General features: G+C 38.4%; 1 protein-coding gene across 2 annotated transcripts in view; it reads right to left on the bottom strand.

Moving 5' to 3' along the window:
- adam11 (ADAM metallopeptidase domain 11) overlaps positions 1–15,796 on the bottom strand; it is a 36,379-nt gene extending 20,583 nt beyond the window's left edge. Inside the window, exons 1-5 of one of the 2 annotated variants that reach the window (XM_023268284.3) lie at positions 15,424–15,796; positions 15,095–15,246; positions 10,161–10,237; positions 9,637–9,703; positions 394–476 (exon numbers count right to left, since the gene is read on the bottom strand). In XM_023268284.3, coding sequence (XP_023124052.1) covers positions 394–476; positions 9,637–9,703; positions 10,161–10,237; positions 15,095–15,246; positions 15,424–15,481 — 437 coding nt within the window. In that variant the 5' untranslated portion in view covers positions 15,482–15,796. The remainder of the gene's footprint in view (positions 1–393; positions 477–9,636; positions 9,704–10,160; positions 10,238–15,094; positions 15,247–15,423) is intronic. The other variant, XM_023268286.3, reaches the window with a different exon arrangement.
- Positions 15,797–18,060: the final 2,264 nt, after the last annotated feature.

Here is an 18,060-nt window from a genome sequence, read left to right as displayed (position 1 = left end):
TTTGTGCACACCTATAACATATTGTCTGATGAAAGACAATCACAGTATAGACTGTAACTTTAAGTTGAACACAGTTAGCTATAGAAACATGCAGGTTTAAAAGGTTTGCCAGAATTTACGTCAATCTAATGTTTGCTTTGTCAGTGTATTATAGTAAAATGACAAATGCTTCATTTGTAGCTGCACAATACATGCACAATTAGCTTAGAATTTAGAATATTAGAATATTTTTAAGTTTCCAAATACACCTAAAATGAAGTGGGTGGATTATTGATTAGACTATGATTATTAAATCTGGACCAGGATTTTTACCATGTTAAAAAAATCTTGGGTCCCTGACTGAGTCTATATTTCAGGTTAAGTGACACTGAGCGGTCAAACTACTGGACTCACTGCAGGCCGTGGCAAGTCGACAGAGCGACCCAGGAGCCCGGCAGGCCCCGCACTCGCCCATGATAGTAGCAGTGTTCGCCTCCCTGAAACCAAATAACAGATTACAGTCAGACACTGAACCCCCCGTCATCCAGTAACATGTTCATGTCAAATTTCAGAAAATGAAACCGACACTGTCTGTTAAACCCTCGCTGTCACTGATCTCCTGAACCTGAAATACACAAAGGGCAGGCATTTTCCATCAGCTTAAAGCCTGTAGTTGGGCGCGTGGGTTGGTTGAGGGAGATCAATGACTAGCGCTAAAGAAGCCTACACCTGCTGCAGCTGCAGCTGACTTTCAGCAAGGAAAAGCTGAGCATATAACGGTGTGTGTGTGTATTTGAGTGCATTTAAAGTGCATTGGGAATGAGGATCAAACAGAATTGAGTCCAGATTTAGTAAAAAGGCAATATAAGTGAACACAACATGAGCTTAATTCAGATTTTTCATTCAAGCAGCACTTTCTCATGAGTAAGTCAGTTCTGTGCATGCACTAAGCACAAAATCATCTGCATAAAAACACATTATCTGACGTGTAAAGTTGCCAATTCACCTCCTGATGGCAAAATCAATCAAGATTAAAGATGAGATTCAGAAAACTCACCTCAAGGATACAGTGTGTAATTTGATAGTGAAGAGTTGAACTATTTTAGGAATCATTCAGGTACAGCAACTCAGCAGCACACAGAATCTGAAACTGCATCCTTCACACAGGAACCAGACTAAAACATATACTTATTAGTGGTGGGATGCGATTTAAAAAAAATAATCTATTACAGGCTTTGTAATTAATTAATCGCACTTACTTGCAGTTTTGTCAAATAGCAATATTTGACACAATAAGTGAAGTTTTTCAATTCAAATAAAATTGTGGTTGACAGTTGAATCAATGAATAGACATATATGTGTTTAGAATTTAAAATTTATTTTAAAAAAGGAAAATGGGACATGTAGACAAAAGTGATTTTGATGACAAAGCCTGAATTTAGTTGTTTTTCCCACTGTATGGCACATAAAATCAGCATAAGTAGTTCAAGGAGCTTCAGAAAGTTGAAAATCCAGAGATTCATTCTGTTTTCACCTTTTCTGGGTTTGATAAATGGTGGAATTTTGATGGTTTTTATAGGAATATCAGTTTTTATTTATGTAATTTTTTTATAAACAAAAAGTTTATAATTAAGTTATTAAAAGAGATATTTTTGTTGTTTAGGTTATTCCTCCTCCAAGGAGGCGGAGCCTCGACGGAGTAAAAACTTAAACCACAAAAATGTTTCATTTCTATTTATCTGCATTTTTCATCTGTCTGCTACATTCACAGATTACTGCAAATCTAAGTGCAATTATAGCGATTTTATTCAACATTTTAAGACTTTCTGTAAACTCAAGCACTGTCTAGAAAAGTGGTCTATTATGGGATGCTACACCGTTAGCCGTTAGCATGACTCGTAGCTAACGTTAGCTCTGGTGCTAACAGCAACATGTTGTACATTGAGGTGATACCGTCGGCTTGAAGTGACGCAGTGATCAGAAAACTCTTTGTTGTACAATTTGCACACAACCAGGCTTTTATCCAAGCTGCCATCAGGAAGATTTTTAAAAGAAAACTTTCTGCTCAACAAGCACAGTCTCATCTTCCTTCACTGTTCACCAGTGCCTGACTTCACTCAGTGCTTCCTGTGTTTCTTCTTCATGGCTACAAACAGACTTTAGGTTCATTACCGCCACCTACTGGGCTGGAGTGTTCATCAGAGTTACTGGTGTGCCAGAAATGAGGGAACCGAGGAGGGTGCAATTAATTGTGTTATGATTTTTAACGCGTTATTTTCGCCGTACCTAATGAATCGAAATTAACGCGTTAAGGTCCCAGCCCTAATACTTATATTATTTCTATATTCTAACGTATACATAGATACAAAGGTGGTGCCTGCTCACTCGGTGGAAAATTGCTTGCCTGGCATAAAAGCTAAGCTATTAGTTTCCTGGTTTGCTTCCACATTGTGTGACCCATTGCATACACAACATCAGATTGTCACTACAGCACAAACATAAAACTCCCTTTTCTACAGGTTGGGGAAAATTTACAAATATGAAACCTGAACTAATTGAAAATTCACAATAGAGTAAAAAACAAACAGTGTCTGCAGCTGAAGGTGTCCCGTCATTCATTTTCACAGATATCGCTCTTATAATGGCCATCAATGTAGAAAATGCCTTTGGGTTGCAGCATTAAATTCAAAGGCTGAGCATCATTGTTGCATCCAGATCTACATCCTCTAGATATAATATAGAAACTACTCAATGGATTGCTGTGAGTTTTTGTGCACACACTCACAGTCCCCAGAGGATATTTCCAAATGACTTGAGATTTCCTATATTACGACCATGGCGATCACATTTTCAGTCTTTAGCAAAGTATCTTTACTATTGAACTGTTTCGATGTAAAGTGTGCACAAATACCAACTTGAAGTATATTCCAGTAATTTTTTATCGCACTATCATAAAGTTTTTAACGCAGATTTTCTGTCAAGCCAGAAGTGAGGATAGTACAAACCTGGATTTAAACCCTGTTGATTTGTTTCCACCTTCAGTATTGGATAAACCATGACAGTGTGTGTGATACTCTGAGTTTTGTTACCTGTACACCTCCCGTACAGATACCTTCCCCTGATTATTCATAATCTCCTGAAAGGTTCCGATTGGATGATCGTGTTTTGAATCTAGTGTTTCTACGCTGCCTCTCACAGTACAGGAATGATCAGATTACGACAATCTGAGAGGAGACTCCTCGTCGCCAGTCATGCATGTTTTTAAATGTGAAAATAAACAGGCAGGCAGAATTACACTCAGGAGAAGGATTTTTAATAATCAAAGAGGCTTCATCTAAATGATTGGAGATTACAGTCACGTGTCTTTGTTTGTAGCGACTCAGAAGTGTGTGTATTCGTGTGTGTGACAGTGAGAGAGTCAGTTTCAGGTGTTTGTAATGAACTCCAATAAGTCATGTCTGCCACCCGAGCCTGCTGTTGTCCAACACATGGCTGACAGACCAAAGAGAAAAGAGGCAACTTGGAGCTGTTTTTTTTTACGCCTGGTCAACCTTTACTCCGAGCTACAAGTCAAAGCTGGAACTCACTCAGAGATCCTGTTGAGTCAAATACGAGCTTGCAAAAAGACTTCTTTGCTACTTTGCAAAGATAAGGTGTATTTTTAACCACTGTCTGGCTTGAACTACAAAAAAATGGACTACTGTACTAGCGTCACAGTAAGGACACCGTTTAGATTCAATTCAATTCATATATTTATATAGCGCCAACACACAACATCTCATAGCACTTCACATATTTTAACAAAAAACAGAGAACCCAACAATGCAAAGGTGCTTTTGGATTCCCAATGAATAAGCAGTCGGGGACGGTGGGAAGGAACCAAAAAATGATTTCTTTAACGTGATGGAATCTGTATTGACCAGTTGGAGTGAGAGTAGGGTGGGGATAGCAAATCCTAACAGGTACAGTCTCATGCACCCTCTGTCTTCTGCTGTTGAGAAATCAGTGGTTGGCCTGGTTGTCAAGTACAGCATCTAAATGCAGACTCAACTTGGTCACAAACAGCCCCGACAGAAAGCTGCATTTTTCATCTCCCACCAGGTGAAACCGGGCGAGTGGGAGGTTCAGATGAAGCTGCGTCTGTCCATCTGTCAAACACGATATCTCACATCTCTGAGCACACGGAGTTCTGGCTGCTTTTTTCAGGGGAGGGAGTGTTAATGCATCAAGTCTGTTTTAGTTTTCTACACCCATCTAATTACACCAAGGAAGCTGGAAGAACTGCAAACTTTAAAAGGTTATAATTGCTTTACTGCCAGTGCTGTGTGACAAAAATACTTACAAATTAGTTTAAGTCAAGCATCTGTTTTGTTCTTTGAGGATCCATTCAAAAATAGTTGTTAACTTACACATATTCAACATCACTGAAGCACCGTAACTCCTTTACTGTAATTGTGGTAGGCTGGATATTTATGAAATACAGAAATCACAAGCAGTGCTGCACAAAAAAACTTTAAAGAAAAATAAATAGGTAAATTAATGGACAAGACCATAGCTGTTCAGTCAAGCTGTACTGAGGAAGCAGCTAAATGCTAATGTCAGCAGGGTTAAAATGAAAATGCTAACACGCTAATTAACAAACTCAAATTACCACCTTGTATTTGTATGAATACACCAACCAGCAAAGTTGCTGTTTGTAGCTGTAGTGAAGACTTGCAGGAATTTAACAGCTGAGTTTTAGCAATTAACAGCCAGAAAAGTTTTTCAGATCCTTATGATCTTAAAACAATGTCGATTTTTGACCTTTTGGATATCAAATGTCAATCATTGCATTATCTTACCCTATTAGACCTTTGTATGAAATTTCTTCATAACTAGCGCATGAATTATTGAATCAAGGCCAAACGTGTTTTGTGAGGTCAGACCACTAAATCTAATAAGTTCAAACTTATCTATAAAGCACACTGAAAAACACCAAGAGTTGAACCAAAGTGTCGTACAAAAGAAATGACAACCCATGAGACACAGTAAAATACAACGACAAGACAAAAATAAAAGTGAAAATTTGTGCCAAATATGAAGAAACACCCTTGGGGTGCTCAAGAAATATCACGCCCAGAGAATCACTTAATTTTGCTTATACCTGCTCATAAAACAGTAATATTTGGACCTAATGATGGGGCTGGAAAAACCTGAAGGAATAATATATGTAAAAAGCAAAGTTATTACATTTTTTCCTGACCGTACATAAATGTGTGACCAAATTCCATGACAATCCATCTAACAACTGAAGAAATCAGACATCAAACTTATGCCAAATAAACTTTTACATCAAAAATTTTACGTCTTTATCATTTCAGGGATCAGTTCAAAGCTGTAGAACCACACAGTGTCTGACAATTAACCAATCATAATCACCACCTCCAGACATTACAGTAAGTCTGGGTATTTTTATGATTTTTGTGTAGATCGTGCATTTGTTCTGTTCTGTGGAGGAATAAAAGGACTTTCATCAGTCGTACTGAATCGTGAGTCAGCCACAGCACTTAGCGCAGGGCAAGATAATAAATAAATAAAAAGGTAGGATTACAAGGCTAAATGGAGGAAATCAAATTGCCTGACACAGCAGACACACACTCTGACTGTGAGGGACTGAGTGTGCTTTTCAGAGATGTATGCACTTCAAATAATGGCCACTCACTCATGCAAATAAACCGTGCTGTGTAAGAAATCATGGATTGATGGCAAAATATCATCAGTGCCGGAGGACAGTGACAGGTAAGCAGGTCACTACATTAGAGGAGAGTGACTACACGAATGAAATGAGAACTGCTTGCGCTCACAAATAAACAGTCACGTCCTGCAAAAACAGAAGGACTAAATGTGACATTATCAGCTGTAACAGAATTAAAAAAGCTGAAGTGCACTTTGTGTCCGGACTGAGCAATGTTGACCTGACAGAAGCAGGGAAAGGCAATGAAACAATCAGAGCTAAAGCAGAGTAAAAGTGGGACAAGACAGAACAAGAGTTGTATTTTGGAGTACTGAAAGTCTTTGGTATTTAAGAGTATTTAACTCTCTAAACCTTTATGCTCGTTTGCTGTTACAATTTATTTACAGTTAACTAATTTTTACTACAAATGAAGTCCTGCACCTCCATGGAAACAGCACAACCATGGCTAGAAGTACAGAAAATTCAAAAATGTGCTTTGTGCAGTTGGACTGTTATAAAGCCATAAATCATTTCAAAAATTTTGAAAAATTGGTATCAAATGTACAGTATGTTTCCAAATGCTCTGAGGCATTACAAATACTGGAAAAAAATGTTTGCTCTACGTACGATTGATATTTTACCCCTCGCAGTTTTAACTTGTTTCCACACGTTTCATATCTGCTGTGTGTAAAAATTTCCCGCAGTTCAGCCGAAAGTCACAGAATTTTTGGCACTTGAGTGTTGATCTGCTGAGGTTGCGTCCATAACACAGAAAAACGCAGGATTCTTTCTGCATTTACAGTTTTTGTAATTTTTTTAAAGAAAGAAAACATGCCTTTCAGTCCCAGCAGCGGATTTTGGTATTCAGAGGGTTACCCAACTTTTTTTTTTCCAGATATAATAAACAGCAGGCTAAATAATTTATGGAGAGAAACTATTTTGGGATGACATTAGGAGACAGTGAATACATATTACTCGACAAAGACTCCACAGCCACAGATAATTTATCATCAGAGCTCATGCACCATTTCATATGTAGGGCTGCTAGCTGAGAGTGGGTGATGCACTATGAGCATCAATGCATTAGGCACGAAATTATGATTTAATACATTATTGTATGGTTATTATAAGAGTAGCAGAAAATACATCATGGACAGTTAGAAGCTAAAATTTCCTAATGGCATTTGTTTTTTTGCTGAATGCACAATGATCAATAGTTTCTTTAAAAGAAAAAATATATACACAGCATTAAAACAGATTTTATAAATGCAGAAAATGAGAAGAAAGAAAAATCTATAGTAGGATTTCAGGAGGACACTGACAAATACATAAACCAGCTTCCATTACTTCCAGCCCATCCATATTGCTAATTCAATTCCCCTTTTAGCCGTGTGTCATTGAGATTCAATCCGAACACGACAGTCACGAGCTCAGCAGAATAGCAGAGAGCCATAGGGACCAATAAAAAAGTGACACACAAAGGCAGGAGGAATTTATTGGCACGTCAGTAAAACTAAATGAATCAATATGGACGAGATGGTGGGGGAGGAGATGGATGCAGCAGGTTCTTAGTCCAGCATGCAGAAAAGAAAATGTCAATATAAGCAATTCTGTGTCATTTCTCAATAAATGCATCTAAGTGTTTGCATTTGTATCAGAACATTAGCAAAAATGTACATCTGATTAGTTCATTTAGTAGTTCAGATTTGGTGTAGAAATATAATACTGAAAGTTTTGGTTCGTTTTAGTTTGTCTAATTAGCATTTTACTTGTACTTATTTATATATTCATACTAATGCTACCATATTTACAATTCCATCCCTCTTCTTAATCGTGCATCTGTGTATTTTCAATAAACACTAATGAACTGATGAACAAACAATTGACATCAATGAAAACATTTGTACCATATTCCTGCTCAATCAATAGCTTTCATGCAGAGAATATAGACATGAGTGGAAAAGTATTAAAATAGTTTTTATCAGTTTACTACAACCAACAAACTCAACATGGTGCAGTTCTAACAACATATTGATTTTTGCGGCACTGTTAATATAAAGGGGTCCAATTGTATCCTTCACATTCCTTCTAACATTAGCTCATTCATATAAAGAAGAAAATTCCTAATTTGTGCATTTTTAATGCATGCAAATGTGTAGACCTTGGCAGATAATAAAATCTTACTCATTATATTGGTCAATATTTATTTTTTTACCTAACCGCATGCTTTTCTTGAAGAGGACACCTTAAATTCTCTTATTAAAGAACTTTGCCTTTAATATTGAACATTGACTGGACCATTTTAAAGTTGAAAAATAAACCTGTTTGTGCTTGCTGGTGGACGAAATTGTGCAATAAAGACCACATTCCTTATTTACCTTGCCCATTTTGAATATTTACAGTTCAGGCTTCATAAAAATTTATTACGATTTTTTAGTAGAAAGCTTTCCAAACATATTACTACCTTATGGAGCTCTTCTTCTGCTGTACAGACCATGTAAAAAAAATAACATTTACTTAGTTATAAGCATGACATTGTTGGCAGGGAAATATTGAATAAATTTGTATGATTTTTTCTTGTTGCACTCAATATTTAATATATTTATCTATTTTTTGTCATTTGTTTGATATTAACCTGTGCGAATAAACCTCAAACTCAACGATTGTGATGATAATACACATCTGGCTCCAAAGTTGAGAGCAGAGAGTGGTTGTGATTCTAGAAATGTACATGATTTGAATTCCCCTCACGACACAACAAAGTAGAACCACACTGGTACTGCTGCTGACTGCTGGTTGCCGCGGCAACCATCTACTGATTGGTCAGGTGGTTCGGCGGTTCGCTTGCAGAGAAACAGAGAGTGAAAGAGAGACAGGGACAGAGAGTGTGAGAAAAGGAGGGAGAGAGGGAGACTAAAATAAAGCAGAGGATGCAGACAGAAAGAGACGTCTCAGATGCTGAGAGTCGAGCTGTCTGCATTAATGGCTCGTCTCTGAGACTCGTTTTCAAAGGGCATTTTGCTCAAATTTATAATTCATGACAGGGAGGACCTTGTCAACAATTCAACCGCTAGCAGCTAGAAAGCAGTTTTTGGACACGTTTCCAAAGGTTTGGAATGATGTGTGGATCTGATAGACAGCAGAGAGCCAACACTCGGCTAATACACACTTATCATGGGCTTTCACACTAGTCTCTCGATATCCAAAAATATTCACCATTTCTGCCAACATAAAGAAGTGCTGCTGCTACTGATTACTGCTGGGAACACACCCATGGAAAAATGTCCCAATATACTGGATAAATGAGCTGACAAGAACTGGCCCATAATTAGTTTTTTATGTAATTTAAAGGGAAAGAAAATATAGTTTGCATTATTTTCTGATGAAATGAGGATACCAACGTTCATCACAAGTTTAGTACAGAGAATAGTTTTGGCTTATACACTCTCACTGCTTTACTGTCAGAAGTTGCACAAAAGAATAAGCACCATTTTCAGGGTTGTTTGATAAATGTCATGCGACAGCCTGGAGGATGTCTGCCTAACTCGGCACAAAGACTAAAAGTCAAAATAAAGGCTAACCGACCTCTGACTGAAAGGTAAATATATTTGCTTATCCACATGGAAGATTCCACACAGAAAGCTCACACCTATCTGGTAGGTTAAAAACACCAATTAACATATTCCACAATGTTTGTTAAATTCAGACACAAGCCAGTACTGACATCAGGCAAAAAACAGTGTAGCACACAACCCCAGAAAACCACCACTAGTCGTTTTTACACTGCTTTTTAGAGTTGGCCAGTTATTTCCCTACTAGGCCAAGCTGCTGCATTATATTTACTAGACAAATATGAGTGTCGTATTGATTTTCTCATCTATCTCTTGGCAAGAAAAGTGAATAAGGAAATTTTCCAAAATGTCAAACTGTTTACACAAGCCTACCATATTCTGTGACAGCTGTCCGTCCTCGTCAAAGTGACGCTCCACGTAGTCTGTAGACAGCAGATCGCTGGAAAGAAAAAGGTAGAAATATTTTGTTTCAACCTGAATCCAATACTACTATATCTGACTGAATCACTATTAATTAATTAAAAGCCACTGTGGTTGTTATTCAGGGCTATTTAACAGAATAATATTAACCGGTGGCAAACATTATGATGTGCGCCAGTCTAGCCAACAAATGGTTGACTCACACATGAAGCAAAAATATGTGAAGATTCATTTATTCGTATGCCAATAAAAGGCATCACATAAACGCGGTCCATTACAGCAAAATGTGCATGGAGAGAGAAACAGAGGGAGGATACATTTACAGAGTAGCATAGCCTGCAGCCGGTGCGTCTACAAACAGTAGGTGGGAGGGAGAGACGGATAAAAAAAGATCATCGTGAGTAAACTATTAAAGTATTGTCGGATGGGTCTGTGGCATGGATGTGGGGATGTTCTGCAGGAATGTGTCGACTTACTGGTTGAGCTCCAGGTCAAGGATGAAGGACGTACCGAAGGCCTCCACCAAGAAGCTGCTCTGGGCCAGATGGATGGGCTACGAGAGGAATGGAAGTGGCATCAAAATGACTGAGAAAGTGATTAAAGTAGTAGGAAAAAGTCTGAGTTGAAAACAGTTGACCGTGTCTAGGGAATGCGGTTGAGGGGAACACCAAGTTAAATGAGAAATCATGACAAATCCTTGGTTTAATTTCATTACTTGCACCTTCTGTTATGTTATATCTCAGTTTCTCGCTACATTTTAACCGTATATGACCATTTTTGCAGTGAGCATACAAGAAATCAAAACAACTAAACAGTTTTATACTAACACAAAATGATAGAGATAAATAACAGTACTGCTAACTGATTTTTCAGGGGCAGACACTTAATAATACAATACCTTCTCAGACAAATGTATTTCACACATCCAGCAGTCATGAAGAGGCCAGACAAGCCCAACATTTACTGTTTAACATGTCCACCAACTAATTAGCATAGGATTATAAGTCAGTCGCTGACTACATCTGTCTGCTGCTTGGTGCTTAACACAGTACAGTGGGTTTCTAGAGCTGTTCCAAAATGACACAATGTGAGCAGTAAAAGTGAAATCAAAACATAAAGGTTGTAGGTAGGACAGCTAAAGAACGAACTTCTATGTCCTCTGTGGGTTCCACACTATGAGTGACATTGGTCAACTGGTGAGCTGACTGTTAAACAAAATACACATAAATTACACTTAAAGTGAAGTTCTTGGCCATTATAAGTAGTAGAGAGCAATGTATTTATGAGTGGCTCCCAGTTTATATTGTTTTGTGTCTACGGTTGACATTCATTTAACACCATCCAGGGTTTGGCAGAGGAAAACATGGCAGTGTTCCAGAAATACTGAAGAACATGAGTAAAAATGCACAATTCAAAATACTGACAAAATAAAGTTGGTTTTGCAAATGTTTTCTGAGAAAGAAAATACCAGTTAGATGATAACAATATAAACATTTTTTTAGAGAAACCTTGAACATAAATATTACTTCTGCTCATTTACAATAAATTTCCACAAGGCACCAAGACATATATGTTTGCCCAAAAATTCAATTCAAATTCATTTTTTTAATGGCATGCTCAAAAACCACAGGTGTATTAGTATGCACCAAATGTTTTTATCACAGTGCATTTTGTAATTTTCCCCACATATTACTCACTCCAAAACTCACGTAGAGTTACTACAGTACATAGTATTTAGTGTGAAGTATGGACACATCATTTGTCTTTTGAGCTGCAACATTTTGCTCAAAGATAGAGTTTCATAATTTAAACCTTGATTCAGATAAAGAAAAAAACAATAAGAATAATGAAAGGCTCCTTCTTTCTGGATGAACAGGATTGCAGTAGGTGCTGCACGTTCAGTGAAGACAGAAGCAGCAGTGATTGAATTTCAGTATGAACAATGTCTTTCTGTGTCTTTACAAGTCAAGGTCATCTGGTAGTTTCATGGTTCTTAGTTAATGTCTCATGACTGTGCAAGAAGGGCAAGTTGTTGGTGAATAAATGTGAAGCTTTTCAATGACGTGCAGTAGGGCAGAAACTAAAAATAACTATTTAGACACGTAATGCTTCCTTTTATCTTATGCGTCTTTGGTTCATATTGCAGCAGAGCGTTTGTCCCAGACTCCGACTCAAACAAGTGACTCACTAATTTGTCAAGTATTTCATGCTTTCATTAAACTGTGAATAAGATTGTGTGGGAAAAAAAAATGTGACAAAATGATGAAGACAGTGTGGAGGAGGGAGGAAACCCGATGGATGTTTGATGGAGAAATATTTGACGGCATGCACAGAGACCCAGGCAACCAAGACTCAAAGAAAAATGACGTCCGGTTTCTTCTCCCTGGAGACGCGACGGATTCATCCGTTCCCAAGGCTTTTTGATAAAACTCTGCGCTGGGGCTCGTCGCTTCCGTCTAACCTTCCTCCAAGGTGAACCCCATTGCCATTATAAGACGGAGCTCTGTGGCGGCTCCCATCAGTACTTACTGGGCAGGTCTCATTAGTATTATCCTGCACTCTCTGTAAACCACTTAGTATCAATCTAAACCTCCTCTGGGTCCATATACTGTCCCATCCAAAGACCACACTGGTACTTGTGTGCAGTAATAAGAAAACCCCATCAGAGCTTTGACTGTGAAGAAGCTTATTACAGAGTTTTTTTTGTACTATATTAATGATTTATCATCAAAATCCCAAAAGATGAAATTCTGGCCACGATACAGGCAGCACTGGATCTCAGCTCCAGATGTGGAATTTCATGGACACAAACAAGATCAAATTGTTCCAAACTTATTACTCACCAAAGGATTTTAAAGTATGTTGGTAAGATTAGACTCTGGTGATTTGTGAAGTGCAATTGTTGATATATTTTTTGTACATTTTTAAAGACTTAAATAGTGCTCAACAGTTGAGAAAATACACTACAAAACTAAAAAAATACTAACCAAAAGTGGAATTTCTACCTGTTTTCAGAAAGACGCAGGCCTTTCATCTTAGTTTACGTCATTGATCCAGAATCTGCAGCGCTGGACAAGTAGATCAAAAAGTGTCTGTTTTGATCTCTGGGTTAGTCTCTGAGTTAAAATATGAAAAAAAGATGGAGTCACCATGAAAAGTCCCATCTCTGAGCACACACTAACTAAAAAATTTGATAATGCCAAAGTCAATTAGTGATATTTTTTTAACCATATGTAGCTGCATGTCACAATAATACAGACTTTAACATATAGAATACAAAACAAATGAAAATATACATACTATGACAACTTGTACCACAAAAACAACAATATTGGTAAATAGCCTAATCCAAGTATAACAGAGTCTGGAGTTTCAAAATGGTTGCTAAATATGTAAGTTAGAAAATAATTTTATTTAATCTGCACATATTTTTTTTCATGTTTAGAACCTACTTTGTGGGGATAAACTTTGGTGGTTTGGAGGAAACTTGTCAAGTAGTTTTGTACAATTTCTTTGGGTTAGTTCCTGAGATATCAGGTCCCAAAATTTCTATTCAAAATTTCAATTTTGTAAAAAAAGCATGCAGAAAGTGGGTTCACAGACATTTTATTTAGAAAAATTACCTGGGAAAGTGCTTAATATGTCAATCAGAAATTTCCCATATACCATTTCAAATGCTTCAAGAAAATCAGATGTAGTTGAGCAGAAGGCCCCTGATGATTTGAGACAGTAGAACCTGACTGTAGCACAAGAGGGATGGTTTGTGTTCACACAACAGTTTAAACCACAGGTCAGACATGCTGCATAATTTAAGTAGCAGCCTTTACAATTTGTTAATTGCGATTTGAATTGATTAATTGTTCGGCTGTAGCTCACAACTGCCCCCTTCCAGTGTTTAATGTGAAACAGTTTCTAAATTGCTCCCCCACTTCTCAAAGTTGGTCTATGTAGAGCTTTAAAGCAGCCACTTTGTCTGACTATCAGCATTTAATCTCAAAATAAAAGCGATGATTTACAATTAGGTAACAACGATCAGGAGGATGTGCCTCAGTCCAATATGTTGACGGATTACCGCACTTTAATTTATACGACAAACATACACAGCGATAATATTTTCCATCTTACAAAAGGTAATTATGTGCCAACAGTGTATCTCGTACAGCTTGGAGACTCCTTTATCACCTATAAATTCACGTCTAGAGGTCAGGAGACGCCACGGTGACCGCAGAGGGAAGCTCAAGGTCAAACCTGTGTCATATCCACTGACCGAGCGAGCGGCCGGCCGCTGACTGACAGCGTTTGTAGGGACGGTAACAGGAGAGGACAGGCAGAGGTGTGAAATATAATCTAATGGGGTGGAAAAGAGCTGGGGACCGAGGCGGGAGGGGGGTGGGTTGAGGCGTCTCGGGGTCGTGACCTGGGCCTGCTGAGCATCATGTGGTGGTGGGGGGGTGGGTTTGACAGGGTGGGGTGGGAGTGACAGACGGATGACCTCAGCAGAGGAGACAAACGGAGGTGAAGTCGGGACGCAGAGAGAGCAGCTGACGGTTAGAGGGAGCTTTAAAATGAGCCTAGAAATGCTCTTCATCTCTGTGTGTGATTATTTTAAATGATTTATTATGCAATTTCATGCAGTTTCATATTAAAATCTACCAGTGCTCCTTTATAATTTACAGCATATGTTATGAAATGCAATGTGTCTTCTGGCTTGCACAACACATACATCTTTTACAAACGTAGTAAATTCAATACAAATTTCATTATAAAAATTGAATGTATTTAATACTATTAATAATAATACAGTTTCATTTATTGCATTTTGTACTTTCATAATACTCTATTTTATAGTAATCTATCTGAAAACAGGTGAGACAAACCATCTAGCAAAATCATAAGTAAATTATGATGGGAAATCAGTTTTTTCCAGCATTAATTTTGGTGTTAAAAGAGCAATATGCAGCATATTTCGATCACGTATAGTCTCAAATTCATCCTCGTCCAGTGCACCTCACTAATAGGAGACTTTCTAAAGAGCGTGCTGGCTTCATTAAAGGTTTTAGAATCTTTTTTCATCCTTTTCAGCGTGCTCAAGGTCTACTCTTGCAGTGACAATGGGAGCTTTTTCCCAGCAGGCATCTTGACTTGTCACAAGCACAGGTATATTAATGATGGATGCATTCTGCTTAGAGGAGGTCCTGCTTTAGTACACGCTGGGTTAACTGTCATTTAATGGAACTGGGCCATCATTCATCCTACCTGTGACAAGCCCAAGTGTCTCCTGTGGACAAACCTCCATCACTGCATGAAATATGGAGATTAAAGGACATCCAGTGATAATAAGCGTGCGCTCAAGTCAGATGATTTGTGGAAAATGTGTGTAAAAAGGGTGGCAGGTGAAGGTAGGGCTCACCTGCATGCCGGGTGGGGGGTTCTTGACCCGGGTGTCCAGGCGGCTGTGCAGCAGCTCCTCCTCGGTGTGGATCTGTTGCAGGAGCCGCTTGGGCTGGACGACTTCTTCTGCAGGCAGCAGCCTCCCCTCCAGACCCATCCATTCCCTCAGACCTGCAGGTAAAAAGAAATCCCAGTAAAAACCTGGACTGTGGATGTGACTTTGTCTTGTTTGTGTTGTTTTCGTGAGCTGATCGTTGGTGTTTTCTAATCAAAGGCTCAACAGATGCGGGAAGAAACACCGATCCATCCCTTTCATCCTCCTAAAATGAAGCGTGTGGAGCCTCTTACCTGTCCCGGCGCACCGTGCACACACTGCAGCGAACAGCAGGCATCTCACAGCGAGCATGATGCTCACATAGTCCCACTGATTTCCTCGGTGCAGCGCCGTTAAACCGAGTGACCGGAGCCGTGAGCTGAGCGGCGGCAGGACTGTTGTTGACGGCGGACACGAACAAACAAACTGCTGGGTTCCAGGAAACGCGACGCCCGCATTTCTCACCGGCCCCCCTTTCGACCGCCTCCAGCCAGCTAAGGACGCCCGGCAGCGGCTCCTCCTCTCGGCTGCAGCAACATGGTGAGTGTCGGTGTCACGGAGCTCCGCGGCGGGAGGCAGCGGCAGCGCGCGCACACATACCTGAAATAGGATCGAGCTCGTTATCACAGTGAGGCTGCGCGAGGAGCCTGGAAACGAGGAGCACGTGGGGCTGGACGGGGCCCACCCACGCGTTTTGATGAGCCCTGGTGGGGTCCGCGGACCCGAGAAGCGACGCCAGACAGTACACCTGTACCAGGGTTTCTGCAGAAATCAGTCAAATTTAATGCTTTTTAATTCCATTTTAATGCTACACTGTAAAAATTTTAATGCCACGACCGTGAACTCAACAAATTACACGGGTTTGTTTTTTTGTAAAAGATGATTTTTATATGAAAACTGTCCCTACATTTTTTTCAGCAAAAAAATTCCCCAAATTTTTTAAAATTTGCAAAACCTTCAGGAAGAAACTTCCAATAATTCCTTAAAAATTTCCCTTAAAAGTTTTATTTTAAAAAAAAAATCCCCCAAATTTGGCAAGAAAATTCTTGTAAATATTTTCAAAAAATGAGTGAAAATCTTCCCAAAAAATCCTAAAAATATCTCAAGTGATTAGATATGTATCAGTAAAACTTCTAATATTTTCTTTAAGAAAAGAAAATCAACCAAAATCCAGCAAAATTTGCTGGATTTTGATTTTTTTGTGAATGTTCTTAAGAAACATTTTCTTAGCATTCCTTTTATTCCACCAAAAATGTTCAAAAATTTCCCAAAAAAGTTGAAAATGTGGTCATCGAAAGTTTCACGGTGAAAATAAATATTTTTTTCCACATTTTCAAACTTTAAAATGGGTCAATTTGACCCGCAGGACGACACGAGGGTTAAAAACATTCAGTTTTTGGCAATTGTACCCAACTGGCTGGAACAATTATTGCAATGCTTCGGCAAATCACAGTCTATAATTATATATTATTATAGTCAAAAAATTTCTTGAAAACTGCAGAAAGAATTTATAATGCCACTGAGAATCAAATTTAATGCTTTTTAATGCCATTTAAGGCCTTAATTTTTGCAAAATCAACTTAATGACTATTAATGCTTTTTAATGCCCTGCAGAAACCCTGTATAAGAACTGACTATAAATGATAAAATAGCAATTAAATAATTTTATTGGTCTGAGAAAATCAAAGGAAATGGTTCTGAGATGTTTTGCTGTCACATTTTACAGTACAAAATAAGCGTCTGTTTTTCTATGACTCTATATTATGCAAACTTTTGTTTATATGCTCATACAGGGCGTTATCTATCAGTTTGCATAAAAAAAGACTAATTTTTATAACTTGCCAATCCCGCCCCCATGGACATCAATAGTCTCCAATTATCTGGCCTAGATTTCTGATCTATATTGTACATCATCTAACCACTTATTTTTAGCTTTTGCAAGCAAAAACAGCACAATGTGACTTTATTTCATTTTTTACAAAATCTATTCCATTTTTATGATCATATTTTTTGTCTATTGCATAGATTTAGAGTGGTTTTAAATTGTGTTCCACTCCAAGACAAATTGCCCCTCGGGGACAATAAAGATTACCTTGGGTACAATAATTCAAGCTAGCATAGAATAGTGTTATCAGTTTACCATAATGTCAGCCAGTTAAGCCTTTTAGACAGGTGCTAACCATATTATTGTCTATTTAAAAGGCCAATTAGGTGAACATTATGCTATATTAGCCTGCTGTAGCACAAGCTAGCTAGACTGGATTCTTGGCTAAGCATTCCTGGTGACTTGATATTGTTTTTATGGAAAAAATTTAAATATCAGTGATAATGTTTTAGTAAACTTTTAACTTTGGCCTTACTTCTAACTTATTTAGCAATAATCAAACTGTCTAAAAAACAATTCTGTATGTATCATCTTACAATTGTATTGTAGTTACAGTAAGAGCAATGTAAAAACTTGAAAATAAAGCTAATGTTTTACATGAGTAACAAGTTAGTGTTGACCATAATGACTTGTGAAGGAAGATTTACCCTGGAGGCATCATTGCTTCTTCTTCCATGTTAATTTGTCCTCGCGGCACAATGTCTGTGTAGTTTCTCATTCATCCAGGTCATGGTTATCCAACTTTGATGGGTCCTCGTGGCACAAACATTCACACATTCCTTTCCACTTTCCAACAAAGTTTACAAAGTACACGACACCCAGAGTCTTAAAGGGCAGGGCTGTTCCTGCACCATTCAAAGTATCATTTCATTCCAGCAAACCTGGACAGTTAAGGGTTATGTAAACAGGGATGGAGATTACGTATCAAATATTGTTTATGTCAGCTGGAAGCTGCTCTGATGAGCCGACAGGACACATCAACCTGCTGCTGCCCTTGCTTCATCCT

Source organism: Amphiprion ocellaris, chromosome 18, assembly GCF_022539595.1.
Source record: "Amphiprion ocellaris isolate individual 3 ecotype Okinawa chromosome 18, ASM2253959v1, whole genome shotgun sequence".
In the NCBI taxonomy this organism is placed as follows: domain Eukaryota; kingdom Metazoa; phylum Chordata; class Actinopteri; family Pomacentridae; genus Amphiprion; species Amphiprion ocellaris.
Note: the sequence above shows the minus strand (reverse complement) of the source record. Positions and strands in the feature narration are given on the sequence as shown.